Source organism: Hemitrygon akajei, chromosome 23, assembly GCF_048418815.1.
Source record: "Hemitrygon akajei chromosome 23, sHemAka1.3, whole genome shotgun sequence".
In the NCBI taxonomy this organism is placed as follows: Eukaryota; Metazoa; Chordata; class Chondrichthyes; order Myliobatiformes; family Dasyatidae; genus Hemitrygon; species Hemitrygon akajei.
This window is the reverse complement of record NC_133146.1, coordinates 24,044,488-24,064,765: the sequence shown is the minus strand read 5'-3', so window position 1 is coordinate 24,064,765 and position 20,278 is coordinate 24,044,488. Positions and strand designations below refer to the sequence as shown.

The following is a 20,278-nucleotide window of genomic DNA, read 5'->3' as shown; positions in this document are numbered from 1 at the left end:
AGAAAATGCTGATCTCCAGGGATTTTCATGCCTCTGGAATTTACAGAGAATTGTGCGAGAACCAAAAAGAATCCAGTGAGCGATGGTTCTATGGGCAAAAAAGCCTTGTTAATGAGAGAGGTCAGTGGAGGATGGACAGATAGGTTCAAGCTGACAGGAAGGTGACCGTAACGCAAATAACCACACAGTTTAACAGTAGTGTGCAGAAAAGTCCTGAATGCACGATATATTGAACCTTGAAATGGAGTGGCCACAACAACAGAAAACCATGAACATATACACAGTGGTCACTTCATTAGGTATGGGGGGCATCTCATAAAGTGGCTACTGAGTGTATACTTCAGCGCCATTGTAACACTTGAATAATAATCCATATTTGACTACAAACTCTACATGTTCAACTTCTGAAGAAAAGACATTAACCTCAAACTTTACCCTCAATATTCATCTGCCTTGTTGGGTATTTTTCCCACATCAAACTTCAGCATCCACGGTAATTTACTAATTCAGTGAGCCCTAGTTCAAATCTTGCGAAAGCTAAGAAATCAAATACATTTTTTAAAACCATCTGGTGACAACATTTAAAAAAAATCAATAGAGGTTGCCATACCATTGTTGAACTTCATAACTGATTCACTACTATCTCAAAGACACTTCCTGTTCTTTGTTGACAGGTCTAATGTGACTGCTAATAGTTGCTCTCTGAAGAGACTTAATGAGTAAATACCCCACTATTACTTTCAAAAATCAATCTTGCCATGTCTTTGGAATGAATATTAAAATATATGAGATGCATTATTAAGCAAAATTAGTACAAGGAGTCAGAGAGTGTTATGGCGCAGAAATGGCCTTATGGTCTACCATTTCAAGTCTGACCTCTTTGGCCATCTACCCTAATCCCATTTGCCTGTACTAAAAATGTTTTCTTCCATGTACCTATTTAATAATCTGTCAAATTCTTCTTAAACATTGTGATTGTTTCTGAATCCACTACCTCTTCTGGCAGTGAATGCTAAATCTCAAGCCCCTACTTAAAACTCCTTCCTCTCAACATATACATATGCTCCCTTTTTGCTACCCACTCCATAGGAAAAAAAGAGTTTGATAATTTTACCGACCCATGTCTCTCATAGCCTTATTTTATCATATGACCCCCACTCAGCCTCCTTCACAGGCTGTCGTGGAAACACTAACTAAGAACAGAGTGACTTCGAGTTTCGTTTTGTTATGACCCCAGCCCCCTCCTTTGTGAGAATCGCAAGAGCCCTAGTGAAGGGGGGGTCAATGACCCAAGAGAAGAGAAAGATACGTGCGGTGTCCCTCGTTTCACGGCGAGGCAAAGCTGGCGACTGTGGTCATTGTCTCGTGGAGACACCTTTGTGAATTGGGAACTGTACTACGTGTATACCCTCAGGGCAACGTGGGTGGAGAGACGGAGAGAGATTGCATCATCACAACCTGATTGACATCTGAGACCCCGTGAGTTCAGATAAAAGAGGGGTTGTAAAGATGGCCCCCCAGACGCACCAGAAGACACGCTAGAAATCCTGTGACAGCGTTTAATAGCGACAGCCGGTGGGGGGGGTTCGTGTGCGTCTTTTCCTTGCCTGGGATTGGCGACCTCACCACGAAAGAACGGCTTAGCTACAGGGGAGGCCACAAGTGAGCGGCCATTCCCCAACGAGACTCCGACGGATCGAACTCATAAAGGTTGGAAAAACCCGCCGGGTAACTGTTCCATTCAATCTCTATCTCTCTCTCTTCAACAAAGTGCACCACCGCGACACCCCAAAAGACGGCAGCTGGTGGAACTGCAGTGACCGCAAGAGACTTTTAGATATACAGCGGACAATATATACATTACCCCTAGACAACGATAGAGCTTATTTCTTATTGATTATTACTATACCTGCGCTTTAGATTGAGTATTGACGACGTATGTTATCTGAATGTTTGTATTAACCTTACTTTTGTGCCCCTTTGTAAATAAAAACGTTTAAAAATGGTACCATCAGACTTCAGCGGACCTCTCTATCTTTGCTGGTAAGTGATCCAGTTACGGGATACGTAACAGTTTTAAGAGTTTATTAACATGATATCATGGAGAGTCTGCAGCAGTCTTCACCGCCACCAGAACTCTGAATTCCAGGTTATACAGAGCTCTTATTTATACAGCAAGACAAACAACTTCACATAACTTTGTTTGGCATCCCACGGTCAGTACAATATCAATCGCTTAAAAGACGTGTCAATTATTCTCTCAGCATGAGTCTAACAGTCCTCTTTGTTCCCTGTTATCAGAGCTCATAATTTACCCCCAGACGCATCCTCCCTCCTGGCTCCAGGGGCCTAGTATCATATTAATTGGAGTTCCTGGTACTGCGCTTATCATCCAAGGTTATTCTCGACATGCAACAGCAGTCTTAAGCCCAGCTGTTCCAGAATGGTCAATTTTCCTGTCAAACACCAGTTTTCACCATTTCTACTGAACAGGCAAAACAAGACCTGCCTATCCAATTTCTGGGTGTAACTAAAATTCTCCAATCTCTGCTGCTCTCTCTCCAGCACAATCACTGGAATTGGTAGCTGAAGCTTCTCACAATGTGTATATGATTAATAACATAATTGTGATTCTGTTTGCACTTTTGAGAAGAATTTTACACTAAGAGTCACACTGTGGTTATGGGTGTGAGCCATACCTGTCTGCGAAGTCGTCTCATCTTCTTGCACATGTTTTCAATGGCCAGGTTCACTGCATCACTCCGTTCATTATATCCAGCCTAAAAAAAGCAAACATCTTGATTTTGTGTTGTAAAAGAGCAACAAAGGAAAACACGAGAAAATCTGCAGATACTGGAAATTCAAGCAACACACACAAAATGCTGGTGGAACACAGCAGACCAGGCAGCATCTATAGGGAGAAGCACAGTCAATGTTTTGGGCTGAGCCCCTTAGTCAGGACTAACTGAAAGAAGAGATAATAAGAAATTTGAAGGTGGGAGGGGAGGGGGAGATCCAAAACGATAGAAGACCGGAGGGGGTGGGATGAAGCTAAGAGCTGGAAAGGTAATTGGCAAAAGGCATACACAGCTGGAGAAGGGAAAGGATCATGGGACGGGAGGCCTAGGGAGAAAGAAAGGGGGAGGGGAGCACCAGAGGGAGATGGAGAACAGGCAGAGTGATTGTGAGAGGGACAGAGAGAGAAAAGAAGAAAAAAGGGAAAAAAGTAATAAATAAGGGACGGGGTAAGAAGGGGAGAGGGGCATTAACAGAAGTTAGAGAAGTCAATGTTCATGCCATCAGGTTGGAAGCTACCCAGCTGAATGCACATCTGCCCTCACCCCATCCTCCCACCACCGCACTAGGGATAGGGTTCCCCTCGTCCTCACCTACCACCCCACCAGCCTCCAGGTCCAATGTATAATTCTCCGTAACCTTCGCCACCTCCAATGGGATCCCATCACCAAGCACATCTTTCCCTCCACACTCTTTCTGCGTTCCGCAGGGACCGCTCCCTACGTGACCCTCTTGTCCATTCATCCCCCCCCCCCATCCCTTCCCACCGATCTCCCTCCTGGCACTTATCCTTGTAAGCGGAACAAGTGCTACACCTGCCCGTACACTTCCTCCCTCACCACCATTCAGGGCCCCAGACAGTCCTTCCAGGTGAGGCGACACTTCACCTGTGATTCAGCTGGTGTGGTATACTGCGTCCGGTGCTCCCGGTGTGGCCTTCTATATATTGGTGAGACCTGACGCAGACTGGGAGACCATTTCGCTGAACACCTACGCTCTGTCTGCCAGAGAAAGCAGGATCTCCCAGTGGCCACACATTTTAATTCTACATCCCATTCCCATTCTGATATGTCTATCCATGGCCTCCTCTACTGTCAAGATGAAGCTACACTCAGGTTGGAGGAATAACACCTTATATTCCTTCTGGGTAGCCTCCAACCTGTTGGCATGAACATTGATTTCTCTAACTTCCATTAATGCCCCTCCTCCCCTCATCCCTTATTTATTTATTAACTTTTCCTCTCTTTTTCCTCTCACAATCGCTTCTTGCCTGTTCTCCATCTCCCTCTGGTGCTCCCCTCCCCCTTTCTTTCTCCCTAGGCCTCCCATCCCATGATCCTTTCTCTTCTCCACCTGTGTATCCCTTTTGCCAATCAGCTTTCCAGCTCTCAGCTTCATCCCTCCCCCTCCGGTCTTCTCCTATCGTTTTGGATCTCCCCCTCCCCCTCCCACTTTCAAATCTCTTACCATCTCTCCTTTCAGTTAGTCCTGACGAAGGGTCTTGGCCCAAAACGTCGACTGTACTTCTTCTCATACAAAGGAAGTTTGTACTAAATAGAGGCATTTGAGAGAACCTTAGATTGACCAATGTATTCTACCAGTGCACCAAAGCTATATGACAGAAAATATCACAGTGATATTACTGACACATGCTGTGTTTCAACTGTGAAGTCTCAGGAGGAAAAGCCACATGAAACATTTGTTTTCTTTTGAAAATTGTCAATTTAGTTTGCACTCTCTGTGGGTGAGATGGCACTTTGGATTTATAATATTTGTAGGGTAGAGTAAGTCCTTTCACCAATAGAGGGAACTTCTGTCTACATTTACTGATATTAGTCTGGGCTAAAGTTAAGACGAGACATCAGAAGACAGTGGAAAGGATTATAGCACTGATCTATAGATTTAAGGGACTTCGTCGCTACTGTGGTAAATAATAAATTGGCCTTCAAGTCAATTGATGAATGAGTGATGATGATAGTTATTCACTCTCCTAGGACAGTGGTCTCACATTTTTCTAATTTCACTTTCTAAAAACAGCAGCTGCCACTTGTAAAATCAAACAGTTGTAAGTAAACTTCTAATGATATTGTTTTGTTTCTCTTCTGGTTGTAAATGGGAGTCTTCAGTTTTTAAAGTGTAAATGGCAAGCAGCAATCAGAATTAAGCTAAAAGCACATCTTTGCAAACAAGCTCTGTATATAGGCAGAAGTAAGATGCCACTAACTGTGTGTCATAAGGTGGGTGTTGAGAGCGGACACAGTCACTGAAGTACTAGGAACAGGACTAAGACTATCAAAAAGGCAAGGGAAGTGGGGAAGAAACGACACTGGACAAGACACAGGCCCTGGATGAGACTAGGATACGTGCTTGGGCTAGGACTAGACTAGGAAAGCGGGACCTGGACGAGGAACTAGGGACTTGGAACCTGAACAAGGACTCCGAGCCAGAGACTGGACAGGAGCCCGGTACCTGCGTCTTGACTCGGGCTCGGACTCCGGATCTAGGCGAGAACAAGGCGTGGCAAGGCAACAGGACTGGACATGGGGGCAGGACGTGGGACTCCTGGGCTGGACGGGGGACATGAAGCTCAGCCTCGGTCTTGGGAGACAGGAATGCGGAACAAAGAGCCTCGGTCTTGGGAGACAGGAACGCGGAACACGGAGCCTCGGTCTTGGGAGACAGGAACGCAGAGCACAGAGCCAGAACCCCTCCTTGGGAACAGGACGTAGGGCTGGGACTCATACACAGAAAGCTGAACATGACGAGACGGTTCCCAACACAAGGTAGCGGCAAACGGCCAGACCTACCCAGCGAAGGAGAGGACACAAACAGACAGTTCCTATCTAGTCACAGCAAGGCTCCAGTCTTGCTCCGGCAGTAGAACTTGATGGCGAGAATAGGTGAGGCTTCAGGCAAAACGTGGAAGGCAAGGCTTTGGGAGGAAGGTGAAGGGAACAGTCCAGTCTCAGGGTAACAGCAAAGACAGCCTGGCTTACCCAACTGAGGCAAGGACAGGAAGGGACAGATCCAACTGCAGGGTAATGGCAAACACAGCCTGCCTTACCCCACAGAGGCGAGGAAAGTCACCAATCAACCTTATTCCTTGGGTCAATCACATTCACAGCATTCCCCTACACCAGCCACTCAGCAGGGAAGATGTAATCAACAAACAAAACAGGAAGTTCCCTGCAAATCTCCTCCCTTACGAAGAGATATTTAACCACTACCTTGTTGGCTAGATACTATGTATAGCCCTAGAGCTTCAGCTCCACACCCTTTCTTTGTGGAAGAAAGTCTTAGACCAAGATACTCCTTTCAGGATAGAGGGAGCATTCAGAGGCTATATCATGTTAATGGAAAGAGAATGAAATTGAGCATGCACCACAAGGCCCACCTCATCCTTCACCCTCTAAATATACAACGGGAGAGGGCCCATCCCAAATGTCCACTCCTTCCTCTGCAGCTCAGGGAAAACAAAGTGTAAAGAAAAGAAGGCTAATGTTAATGTCATAAAAACAGCACGGGAGAATTTCAGCAATAACTCTAATCAAAATGTTCCATCTAACAAATAGGATACAGGCCTTTCTATATGCCAAAGCTGGTATTTTTGGCAAAATTTAACCTGCCATTTTGATACTGCAACAGTCATTGTAACAAATGTTGCAAGGATTGACTTGCAAAGATGTAGAAATTTTGTAGAGATCTGGTCCATTACTTCTGGTTACACCCACTTCTTGAAAGCGACAGACAGAGGCTATGTAATCTCCACTCGGTCATACAAAAGTATATTTCCTAGATATGACATTTCAATCAGGGACGTGGTTTAACCCTGAATTTAGACAAAAAGTCACTCATGTAGGGCATCCAAAGACAAAAGCCTTCCAATCAAGCCTAGGCCAATTGAATTAAACTAGTGCTTTCATACCTCAATTGTTAAAACCATTATACCACAGATGTACACTGAAAAATGCAAAGCCTTTTGCTTTTACCCCAGAAGATTATGAGGCATTAGAGAAATTGATGAATTCAGTCCAGCAGGCAATAGACCTCTGGACACGAGACCAAACAAAATCTGTGTTCTGCAAATATGTCATTCTCCAAAAACCACTGTAGCCATCTGCTATAATGAGGGAGAAGAAACACATTCCCCTATACACTGTGCCTCATATAAATTCACCCCAACAGAACAGGACTTAGAACAAAGTGTACATTATTTGAAGTATGACCACTGCAAGGGGACAAACTAATTACTATACAAACAGGGTTTGAGGCTTTGAAAAATAATACTAAATTACCACCGAATTAACAGAGACCTAATACAGCACAACTTCCTAGAGCACTATTCTCAAATATGAGACTGTGATGGATCAGTAATGAAAATCTAGAAAGATGGATCCACTCAATTATAATCCCTACTATGCTCATAAAGTGAATTTTTTTTATTGGAGACTGAATTTGAACCATATGAGTTGCAAACACATCCTTTAGGGAATCACAGAGCTCAGTTTGCAGAGGCTAAAGCACTAGAATTATGTCTAAAACAAATAAATAGAACTGAACAAGTCTTGATATGTACAGACACGAATTATGTTAGGAATGCAGCTGGAAGATTTTCCCATCTGGTGAACTACAGAGGTACACACATTTGTCCAAGTGGAAGAGTATTGTTCTTGACTGGATCATTAGTACAGTATTACACATCCCAGGACTTACTGTGGGCCTCTTACTCAGCTGTTGGGATGGACCTGACCAAGGCAAGGGAGGACAGGGTTTTGGTACTAACTAAGTAACTGACAAAAGACAACCGGGTTGATGTGTAATGAATTTTCCTGGATACTACTAAACCTAATTCCAAAGGACTTCCAACACGGTACAAATATGAAACTGATGGTGAAGGTAAGGTTTGGAAATGCCGACCTAACAAAGATAAGAAGCAAATGCCTCCTACTCGCAAGCAGGAAACTTGAATTGAGAAGCCCATCAAGGATTTGGATACGTTCGTGGTGGTCGTCAAGCCGCTCATGCGAAATTAGCCATGTTATAATGGTGGCTTTACATGTTGAGTGATTGTAAACAATTCATTGAAAATAGTAAAGAACGTCTGGCCTATAATAAGGAAGCAGTCACAAGACCACCTCCTACAAGACTAACAAAACAAATGCGCCATTCTAGGTGTGGCATATTGATTATATAGGCCCATTTCTGGCTTCCAGGGGAAACCCACCTTATTGGAAACCTAATGTGTATACTTGTGATAATTGATTTTTGTACCGAACATACCTGGTTAGAATCCATGACTTCTTGTAGTGAAACAGCAACTGCCACAGCACGTCAAACCTCCATATTCCCATATGCTGGCACCCTTTCCTGACAACGTGCCGACGCAGAGTCTTCATTCAGTGGTGAAGGCTTTCAAGCCATGGGTGAACAATCAGGCATTCAAGTAGAGAACAGCAATCGGATGGCATGATGGAATGCAGGAATCAAGTGATTAAGGAGGCCTGGTAAAAATGGTCAATTCTCGAGGCAACGTAGGCAACACTTGTCTCTAAAATGCAGATGTCCGTAAACAAAGTGCCAATTGCAAAAATATGAGTATGCAAGGATGTTACTCCTTATTTCTTAATGTATAATGTCTACTTAAATACACCCATATTCAGTAACACAGGCCAACCATCTTCTACACCCGATACATCTCTTCTCCAGGAACTGAGAGACTTTGTTAGAATTCAAGAGAAAGCAAAAGGACCTGACAAGATAGTTTGCAGACCACAAAAAGGGGACTGGGGTCCAAGGAAAGGAAATCCACCGAAATAATTCTGGTTCTAGTTTCTGTCCTATGTCTCGTTATGAAGGTTATCAATGATAAGATTCTGGTAATAGAGACCAGGAAGGGAAACAAGTTTGTAAGTAAAATCGTCATCAAACCTGCTCCAGCAGGAATTATCCCACCCCTACCCCCCAGCTTGAGTAGAGCCCTTATATTAGACTAGTACATGAGTCCATCGCAGAATCCCTATGCCCTCCCACCCCCACGGCTGGAGGGGTGGGGGGTGAGATGGATTGAGAAGATAAAACTCATGTTTAGATCTAAAAAGCAACCAAAAAGTTCCTGTTCACTTGAGGAAGATTTCATAGATATATTGTCCAGGAACAATACCTCCAGGATGCATTGTTATTTTCAGAGTGAGACAGACTTAAACTCCATGGAGAGATGTTGCTTTTGCTATATTTTACTTTTAATATTTGTGTTTATAATAATATTGCTCGGTGCTAACTTACCAGTTGTTTTTTCACAGGCATTGTCACATTTACTGTGGAAATTAACTCACCTGGGTCAGGCACTACTAAAACGTAATGATCCAATGAATATTAGACTATGGGGATATGTGAACAAGGAGGATTCTAACTTAAATATCAATGAATTGCCCTTATTTCTTTGTCGTATGTCAAATAATATACTGGAAACCTCAGTCCATGCGTCTTGCAAAGTGATTGTTTCTGTCCATTTCAACATTTTCTCTGACCACTCTATGTTCATGAAAGACAAAGAATCACTTGCAAAAATTGTTAAAAACACCCTCACAAAATGGATATTGATGGAAACATGACATTGAAACCATTGAAGTAGAGCACTGTGGAAGACCATATTTTTAAATGAGACTTCTCCATTAGACAGATACCTTACAGCACTTCCCCTTTGTGGCCAACAAGTATATGAACATACTGACTAAGAAGGTGTTAGATATTTCTATTTCTCCGATTATAGCCACTATTCCACTTCATTGTTAAATGTCAAGGTAACAGGACAATTTTCTGCATTTCTGGATTATGTTCTAAACAGTTAAGCAAATGCTTTGATCCGGGTTTTTGCATGGGAAGATAAGAAAGAAAGATGTATTGAATCTGAAGCTAAGATAAAATGAAAATATTTTCCTCCCTGTCCAAATGAAATTAATAATTTGAATATGTTTTTAGTGAATTTAGCCTCATAGACTATTGAATCTACCCAGATTCTTAATCAAAGTGTTGTGAATATTTTGTGTTGTGGTGTGAATAACACTTCACAATGAAAATTAGTTCCGAATTATTGTAGTCCTTATGAATTCAATTATATTTCAGATAGACTTCGACTAACAGGGTGTAAAGCAGTTCACTCGGAAGGTAGAAATTTCTGATATTGAAAATTACTCAGACCTACCGCTATTAAACGATATATCACTTTTTATGGTTAATAGAGGAAATGACTTGAAGTAATTTGATGATTTAATCCATGTTGCGTAATTCAAGACAGAAACACAAGCCCAGTTTTAAGGAATGATTTATGATGGTTGCAACAAAGAACATACTGGAAGGACTTGATATTTGTCAACTATGGCTTGAAAAAACAGTCAAATTAAAAGAATATTTCTTTATACATTACGAGTCACTGAACCGATATGATCAAATGAGCGAGGCACATCCTTTCACAAGCTTCCTTGCAGACTCAATCTAAGCTCCTGAATAGTTTAACACTCCAGCTGAAACTATAACTAAGACCTTTCTAGCTGTTGCCAATTTAGCTTCCACAGCAGCAAATACAGTTTCCGGGCGGATTGGTACTACTTTAAATTGGTTTATAGATTTTGTTGTAGTTTTCCACGGACAGTTCCCCAGGTCATTGAAATTATTGTTTCTGCAGTGCTCTTTTTGTTGAAATGTTGAAGTCTGCGAGGAAGGAAGTGGGGTTGCTCCTGTTCTTTCTGTAACAGCCCCACTCAAAAGCTTTTGCTAACTCTAATACCTAATCTGCACCACTATGGATTATTTCTCATATGACTGCCCCTCGTACACCATTTCCTTGTACTCACCTCTCTTCCTATCAACCTGGTTCATCCTCAACCCTGGAAGAGTGAAGAGCAGGGTCTGCCCTGGTCCTGTTATCCCTGCTCCTCATCTTTTCCTGGTCTTGATCACTAATGCTGGACATGGGCATGTATGTTTCTTGCCTCATCTTGGTTGAGGAGGGGTTGGAATGTGTCTGTCACAAATAATTGATCTAATAACACAATCCAATAGACAGATGGGCCGACAAACATTATTTTTTACTCACCTGTTTTAATGCTACATATTTACTTTTTAACATGGGTAACTTAACATGGTTCTTAAAATCTTACGTAATGTACTTCATGAGGGGTGTTGTTTGCTGCTAATGATGGCATCGAACTATCATGGTTTACAGCTTTGACTTTAAAACCATCCATCTTACCAGCTTTTTTTTAAAAACGCAAACACGAGGAAATCTGCAGATGCTGGAAATTCAATCAACAACACACACAAAATGCTGGTGGAACGCAGCAGGCCAGGCAGCATCTATAGGAAGAAGCGCTGTTGACGTTTTGGGCCGAGACCCTTCGTCAGGACTAACTAGCTTTCATGTGTTATGTTATACAATGATAGAAGACTTGCCAGGAGGAAAAAGACAGCTAGCTCTCAGGACTGCTATACTTCTGATCACTTTTTATGTATTCTGCTGCTATTTCTTTAGAAACAGCAATGTAATCCTAGGGCCACCAAGCTCTACAAAGCATTATATTGTTATAAGGTAGAACTATCTGAATGTGTTTTACTTACTATTTGGGTGTAAGTACATACAGTGGCATGCAAAAGTTTGGGCACCCCTGGTCAAAATTTCTGTTACTGTGAATAGCTAAGCGAGTAAACGATGACCTGATTTCCAAAAGGCATAAAGTTAAAAATAACACATTTCTTTAATATTTTAAGCAAGATTATTTTTTTTATTTCCATCTTTTACAGTTTCAAAATAACAAAAAATGAAAAAGGCCCGAAGCAAAAGTTTGGGCACCCTGCATGGTCAGTACTTAGTAACACCCCCTTTGGCAAGTATCACAGCTTGTAAATGCTTTCTGTGGCCGGCTAAGAGTCTTTCAATTCTTGTTTGGGGGATTTTCGCCCATTCTTCCTTGCAAAAGGCTTCTAGTTCTGTGAGATTCTTAGGCTGTCTTGCATGCACTGCTCTTTTCAAATTCAGATTCAGATTCAGTTTATTGTCATTTAGAAACCACAAATGCAATGCAGTTAAAAACTGAGACAACGTTCCTCCAGAATGATATCACAAAAACATATGACAAAATAGACTACACCAGAAAATCCACATAATGTTTGGCAATCCCCAATCCAGAGTCCAGAGAGGCTGCTGCGTATTAATATTGAGCTACCATCTTAGCGTGTTCCCCAGAAAGGAGCTACAATCCAACCAGACAAACAAGACCAAAAACTAAAGCTACAAGACCTGCATAAAACCACATAGTTACAACAGTGCAAACAATAGCATAATTGATAAAAAACAGACCATGGGCACAGTAAAAATAGTCCAAAGATGTTAAAAGGCCACAAGTTCAAAAGAAACCACCACACAGTTTCCACAAGTCCTCAGGGTCCCCGATAGACTCGTCATCCCACGCCAGCGGCAGAAGGGAATACCCCCACTATAGACTTCCATGGCGCTGCTGGACTCAGCCTCGCAGACGCAGCACACACTGAAAGTGACCTGACCACAGCGGACTCCGAGTCCGTCAAACCTCCGAGCCTCCGACCACCCCCTCCGGCACAGCTTCTCCGAGCACCATCCTCTGCCGAGCGTATTAAGATGCCCCCGCCAATGGCCATCGGCAACACGACCTCGAGGACTGGGGGCCTGTTCTTCCCAGCTGAGTCCCGGACCTCACAGCAGCAGCAGCAACGAAGAAGGTCTTCCTGGAGATTTCCAGATGTTCCTCCATGCTCCCATGTCCGCTTTTCATCCGATTATGATTGCGCACGGTACCCTGCTTCACAAATAACAGATGATCAGCTTCGGGGTGGCCGCTGCAAGCTGCGTAGCACCGCCATCCACAGATTTTCAATGATGTTTAGGTCGGGGGACTGTGAGGGCCATGGCAAAACCTTCAGCTTGTGCCTCTTGAAGTAATCCATTGTGGATTTTAAGGTGTGTTTAGGATCATTATCCTGTTGTAGAAGCCATCCTCTTTTCATTTTCAGTTTTTTTACAGACGGTGTGATGTTTGCTTCCAGAATTTGCTGGTATTTAATTGAATTCATTCATCCCTCTACCAGTGAAATGTTCCCCGTGCCACTGGTTGCAACACAAGCGCAAAGCATGATCGATCCACACCCATGCTTAACAGTTGGAGAGGTGTTCATTTCATGAAATTCTGCACCCTTTTCTCTCTAAACATACCTTTGCTCATTGCGGCCAAGAAGTTCTATTTTAACTTCATCAGTCCACCGGACTTGTTTCCAAAATGCATCAGGCTTGTTTAGGTGTTCCTTTGCAAACTTGTGAAGCTGAATTTTGTGGTGAGGATGCAGGAATGGTTTTCTCCTGATGACTCTTCCATGAAGGCCATATTTGTGCAGGTGTCACTGCACGGTAGAACAGTGCACCACCTCTCCAGAGTCTCCTAAATCTTCCTGAAGGTCTTTTGCAGTCAAATGGGGGTTTTGACTTGTCTTTCTAGCAATCCTACGAGCGGTTCTCTCAGAAAGTTTTCTTGGTCTTCCAGACCTCAACTTGACCTCCACTGTTCCTGTTAACTGCTATTTCTTAATTACATTATGAACTGAGGAAATGGCTACCCGAAAACGCTTTGCTATCTTCTCATAGCCTTCTCCAGCTTTGTGGGCATCATTTATTTTAATTTTCAGCGTGCTAGGCAGCAAGGTTTGAGGAGTCAGGGTATTTACAAAGCTTTGAAATTTGCATCACCTGGCCTTTCCTAATGATGGCTGTGAACAAGCCATAGCCCTAACAAACTAATTAAGGTCTGAGACCTTGGTAAAAGTTATCTGAGAGCTCAAATCTCTAGGGGTGCCTAAACTTTTGCATGGTGCACCTTTCTTTCTTTTCACTCTAAAATTGTACAAAACAAAAATAATATCCTAATCTTGCTTAAAATGTTGAAAAGAATGTTTCACTTTTAACTTCATGACTTTTGGAGCTCAGTTCATCTTCTACTCACCTAACTATTCACCGTAACAAAAATTTTGAACAGGGGTGCCCAAACATTTGCATGCCACTATATTGTGTGTGTGGTCGTGTAGTCCTACAATGCAACAGGAGGGACCACTAAGCCTATTAATATTACTATTCATGTTATATTCAATGTTGCAAAAATAATGTGTATATTATAAAACCCATGATTTGACAGAACAGACTGAGTAACCTTGCCCAGTTAAAGGTTTCAGGGAAAGCACAGAATTTGGGAAAATGAGTCAAATCTTCTCGGTGAGGTCTAATCCTCAATAAAGAAAAATGGTGAAGATCTGAACAATTATACACAGAGCCCAGAATCATTAAAATGAGAAAAACAAATGTATGCCGATGGTATGGTTGGTATCAGAATATTAAGTTACAGCATACTAGTAAGTGTTCATTCCCACGAGCGGGACATAACCAACCCCTAAGTCATGACATCTTTTATCTGGGAGCTGCAATTAAAGGCATAGACAAAATCCCCAAAAGGAGAACTGGACTCTTTCTTACTTTCGTAAGTGTTCTACTTTTTATATATATTATACTGCAAAGTCTTGTAACCAATGGATATAATTTTCTACAACTAAAATGCAAGATTACTAATCCTTAGGTGAAAGACATCAATACACTACCATTAACTTGTTTATAAGACTAATTTTCAGAAAACCTGAGTAAAGGCACGCGCCACATCAAAAGCAATGCGAACATTCCTGTGAAAGAAGTGAACTATCGTTAGCTTATTGAAAGACATTGCCAGTTGACCTGATACTGACAGAGACAATCATTCAAACTTGCTTTAAGGAAATGGCAAGAACTGTTTGTGAGGAAGAAGGTTTTAAAGATGGACTGATGCGGACTCATAAACGTTTGATGTCACATTTTATAGAAAGCTATAATAGTGAGATTGGGGAAGCATGTTCAGCTGGATTTGAGAAAGTGAACTCTCTAAAGAGAAAGTCACAGAGGAACCCTTACATTGGGAAGTATTTAATGGAGTCTTTTGAGCATCGGATCAAAGAAAGCCTTTCTAACACTGGTAACCTGCTGGAACAGATGGAAATGTGATAGACTGTTCCCAAGAGGAGTCTTGATCTTGAAGGTGATGCCTGTAGGAAGAAGCTGGGTTAGGAATATTTGTGTAGCAAGATGTAGGTGTGATGGATATTCAGGGGACTGGGATGATGGTCCTATGTTTTGCGAATCTTGCTTCCTAAACACAGGAACTGCCACTTGTAGGATCAAAAAGTTGTAAGTAAACTTCCTATCAATCAAAAGGACAGGCAGGTAGGAAGAGGAGGAAGAATGCTCTGCCGGTGAAAAAGGAAATTAAATCTTCAGAAAGTGGTGACATAGGATCGGAAGATGGAGAATCCTTGTGGGTTAAGAAACTGCAAGGGTAAGAAGACATGATGGGAGTTATTTACATGTCTCAGAACAGCAGCTGGGATGTGCTTTACTAATTACTGTGGGAGATAGGAAAGCATGTCAACAAAGTAATGTTATGTTAGTTACGGGGGATTTCAATACGCAGAGAAATTGGGAAAATCAACTTGATGGTGACAGTGGAATAAAGGGAACTACAAAGGCATTAGAAAGGAGCTGGACCAAGTTGATTGGAAAGGGATGATGGCAGAGCAGCAATGGCTGGAGCTTCTGGGAGCAATTTGGAAGGCTAAGGATAGATGCATCCCAAAGAAGAGAAAAGGATTCTAAAAGCAGAAAGATGCAACTGTGGCTGACAAGGAAAGTCAGAGCCGACATAAAGCAAAAGAGAGGGCATATAATCGAGCAAAAAATAGTGCAAAGTTAGATGATTAGAACACTCATCTAACAGAAGGCAATAAAAAACCATTAAGGGGAAAAGATGAAATATGAAGGTACAGTAGCCAATAAGAGCAAAGACAATACCAGAAGCTGTTCCAGATATATGAATAGTAAAAGAGAGATGAGAGTAAATATTGGACCGCTGGAAAACTACACTTAAGAGATGGGAACAGAGGACAAGAAAGTGGTGGATGAACTGAGCAATTTTCCATTTGTCTTCACTGTGGGTGTGGAAGGTACTAGTAGTATGCCTAAAGTTTGAGCATCAAGGGGCAGAAGTGAGCAGAGTTGCTATTACTAGGGACAAGGTACTTGGGAAACTGAAAGAGCTGAAGATAGCTAAGTCACCTTGACCTGACAGACTACACCCAGGGTTCTAAGTGAGGTAGCTGAAGAGATTGTGGAGCATTAGTAATGATCTTTTCAGAATCAATAGATTCTGGCATAGTTCCCAACGACTGGAAAGTTGCAAATGTCCCTCTACTCTTTAAGAAGGGAGGGAGACAGAAGGAAGGAAATTATAAGCCAGTTAGCTTGACCTCAGTGGTTGGGAAGATGTTGGAGTCGATTCCTAAGGATGGGGTTTCAGGGTACTTGGAGGCACATGACAAAAAAGCCCAAAGTCTGCATAGTTTCCGTAAGGGAATATCGTGCCTAACTAACCTGCCGGATTCTTTGAAGAAGGAGAATCTGTGGATGTTGTGTATTTGGATTATCAGAAAGCCTTTGACAAGGTGCCACATATGAGGTTGCTAAACAAGATAAGAGCCCATGATATTACAGGAAAGATATTATCATGGATAGAGCATTGGCTGATGGCAGGAGGCAAAGATTTGGAATGAAGGGATCCTTTTTGGATTGGCTACCTGTGACTAGTGGTGTTCCATAAGGGTCGGTGTTGGGACTATTTCTTTTACTTTGGATGATGGAATTGATGGGTTTGTGGTCAAGTTTGTAGATGATATGAAGATAGGTGGAGAGGCAGGTGGTGTTGAGGAAGCTGAGAGGCTGCAGAAGGGTTTAGACAGGGAATGGGCAAAGAAGTGGTAGGTGGAATATGGTGTTGGGAAGTGTATGGCTATGCAATTTAGTAGAAGGAACAAAAGCATAGACTATTTTCTAAACAGGAAAAAAATTAAAAATCCAAGGTGCAAAAGGATTTGAGAGTTCTCTTGTAGGATTCCCTAAAGGTTAATTTGCAAGTTTAATCGTAAGTAAGGAAGTCGAATGCAATATTAGTATTCATTTCAAGAGGACTAGAAAATTCTATAGATGTTCTAAGGAGAGCATTCTGACAGGCTGCATCACTGCCTGGTAGGTGGAGGGGAGGGGTACTGCACAGGACTGAAAGAAGTTGCAGAGGGTTGTAAATCTAGTCAGCTCCATCCTGCGTACTAGCCTACAAAGTACCCAGGGCATCTTCAAGGAGCCGGTCTCAGAAAGGCAACATCCATTATTAAGGACCTCCAGCACCCAGGGCATGCACTTTTCTCACTGTTAGCACCAGGCAGGAGGTACAGAAGCCTGAAGGCACACACTCAGCGATTCAGGAAAAACTTCTTCCCCTCTGCCATCCAATTCCTAAATGGACATTGAACCCGTGAAATCTACCTCACTTTTTTAATATATATTATTTCTGTTTTTGCATGTTTTTTTGATCTATTCAATATACATTTACTGTAATTGATTTACTCATTTAGTTATTATTATTATTTATTATGTAGTGTATTGAACTGCTACTGTAAAGTTAACAAATTTCACGATACATGCCGGTGATAGTGAACTTGATTCTGATTCTGATAAAAGTAAGGATGTAATTCTGAGGCTGTACAAGGCATTGATGAGGTCTCACCTGGAGTACTGTGATCAGATTTGGGCCTCTTATATAAGAAAGGATGTTCTGACGTTAGAAAAGGTTCAGATGATTCTGGGGAGTGAAATATTTATAATATGAGCTGAGATTGAAGGCTCCTGGGCTATATTCGCTGGAATTTAGAAGACTGAGGAAGGATCTCATTGATACATATCAAATGTTGAAAGACTTAGACAGAGTGAAGGGGATGTCTAAGACCAGAGAGGACATCCTCAAAATAGAGGGACACCCATTTAGAACAGAGATGAGGAAGAATTGCTTTAGCTAGAGGGTGGTGAATCTCTGGAATTCATAGCCATAGGCAGCTGAGGAAGCTAGGTGACTGGCTGCATTTAAGGTGGAGGTTGATAGGTTCTTGATTAGGCAGGGTGTGAAAGGGCATGGTGAGAAGGCAGAAAAAAAGAACTGAGAATGAAATGGATTAATCATGATGAAATGGTGGAACAGACTCAATGGGTCGAATGGGCTAATTTTGTCTCTATGCCTTATGGTCTTATAGTCTATATTGTTTTTGTATGTATATATGTGTGTGTGTATATATATATATATATATATATACACACACACATACATACAGTGGGAAGTAATATAGTTAACTCTTCTTGCTTTATTGCTGCAAAAAGATGCAGTATAAGGCAATGGATTATTTAATTTGGCTTGTTTCAAAACAGACAAGCTGACTAAGTTGCTTAGTTGAAGGAAGCCTGCTGACTGGATGGATAATATCAATTAGCATATCAAATCTATTAATGTTGGGTTTTACTCTATGTACTGAAGTTAGCTTCACAGCACTAATTCTGAACTGTGAACATTAGCGAGATTTATGTCTCCAAAAGATGCTTTTAGACATTTTGTGTTAAAAAAGGAGTTGTACAGTAGTATAGTCAGGGTGGCATAGTAGCGTAATAGGTAACACATCGCTTTACAGTACCAGCGACCCAGATTCAACTCCAGCTGCTGTATGTAAGGAGTTTGTACTTTCTCCCTGTGACCACGTGGGTTTCCTTTGGGTGCTCTGGTTTCCTCTCATAGTCCAAAAACATACCAGCCACTAGGTTAATTAGTCATTGTAAACTGTCCTGTGATTAGGCTAGGGTTAAGATGGGGCTTGCCGGGCAGTACAGTCAAAAGACTGGAAAGGCTTTTTCCACGCTCTATTTCAATAATTAATAAATAAATAAATTAACAAATAAATAAATAGATAATAGATAAATAAATAAATAAATAAATAAATAGATTGAATGAATGAATGAATGAATAAATAAATAAATAAATAAATGGATAGATAAATCAGTAAGTACCTCCAGAAATATCACATGTGTATGAAGTCAGCCAAATGCTAGAAAAGAGCTAAAAATGCAGACAGCAGTGCAGTCTTATTAAGAAAAGGGTAAGGAACATCAGGAAGCTGTGAAAGAAACATGGGGTGAACAAGAATCCATTCTTCTGGCTTTAGTTCTGAGACAGAGGAATTGTTTGTCTCATCTTTACTATGTCTTTTTAGTTGATAGGAGTTGTACCTGCGTTTTGGAAAACCTTAATGCTTTGTACTTTAGAAATGGTTTGTAATTTGGAAATGTTTAAGATAGAAAACTCCTGAGTTTTAAATGTGTTTTAAGAATGTTGTTTGGATTTAAACAAATAAACTGTGGAGTATCTGTGGAGATGGAACTATCTTCTTGGTAGGGAGGAGAGACCTATAGCTCGTGGGTACAGAGAGCTAAATTCAAAGTACACTGCAGATGCTGTGGTCAAATCCCTTGTTTGTACATATTGAGAGCTAAATTCATTGTGACTAAAACACAGGAAGTCAACTAGTCTTTGAAGATTGGGTAGTTACATTATAACCTTCCTTTGGTAAGAATACTCATGGCTATTTATATCTGATAGGGCTTAAGGTTATCATTAGAGTTTAGAACTTCACAGCCAGCAAGCCTAATACCATCACGTGATATACTCTGTGAGGGTAAATGGGATTGATGGGTCTGCTCTGCTAGGAAGCAGTAAGCAAAATGCCTTCTAGTGTGCTATATTAAGTATGAACAAGGGAGAGCTGTCTTTTCTGCATTAGCTGGGCTATTATCTGATTCCAACCCTATAATACAATAAGATTGCAACAGTATGTTTCTAAACCTGAGAATTCCCCTGATCTCAATAGATTTCCAGGACTCTGGTAATCTCTGGTTTTACCAACCCTTAGTCACACACTTTTAGACAGTGAAAGAGCATGGACACTCACGTAGCAGACGTCCTACGCCTTAGTACACAGCACAAAAAACATTATTTTATGCAGTATTCAATAATTTGTGTATTTTGTTAAAAGTCATGTGAAGAAATATTGTTTAATAAGGAATTTTAAAAATTGTATGCCTTTAAGGTCTTTGACCAAAATGTTAACTCTGTTTCTCTCTCAGAAGTGTTGCCCAGGAACTAGGGTAAAGGATGAACTGAAGGAAATTTATATTAGACAAGAAATGGTGTTGGATAGACTGTTGAGTCTGAAGGCTGATAAGTCCCCGGGACCTGATTGTCTGCATCCTAGGGTACTTAAAGAGGTGGCTCTAGAAATCGTGGACACATTGGTAATCATTTTCCAATGTCCTATAGATTCAGAAACAGTTCCTGCTGATTGGAGGGTGGCTAATGTTGTCCCACTTTTCAAGAAAGGAGGGAGAGAGAAAACAGGGAATTATAGACCGGTTAGCCTGACATCAGTGGTGGGAAAGATGCTGGAGTCAATTATAAAAGAG

General features: G+C 41.6%; 1 protein-coding gene across 6 annotated transcripts in view; it reads right to left on the bottom strand.

Moving 5' to 3' along the window:
- LOC140715275 (catenin alpha-3-like) overlaps nt 1-20,278 on the bottom strand; it is a 1,577,100-nt gene that overhangs the window by 740,343 nt on the left and 816,479 nt on the right. For all 6 annotated transcript variants that reach the window (XM_073027216.1, XM_073027218.1, XM_073027219.1 and 3 more), the window contains one exon: nt 2,700-2,780. In XM_073027216.1, the coding sequence (XP_072883317.1) occupies nt 2,700-2,780 (81 nt within the window). The remainder of the gene's footprint in view (nt 1-2,699; nt 2,781-20,278) is intronic.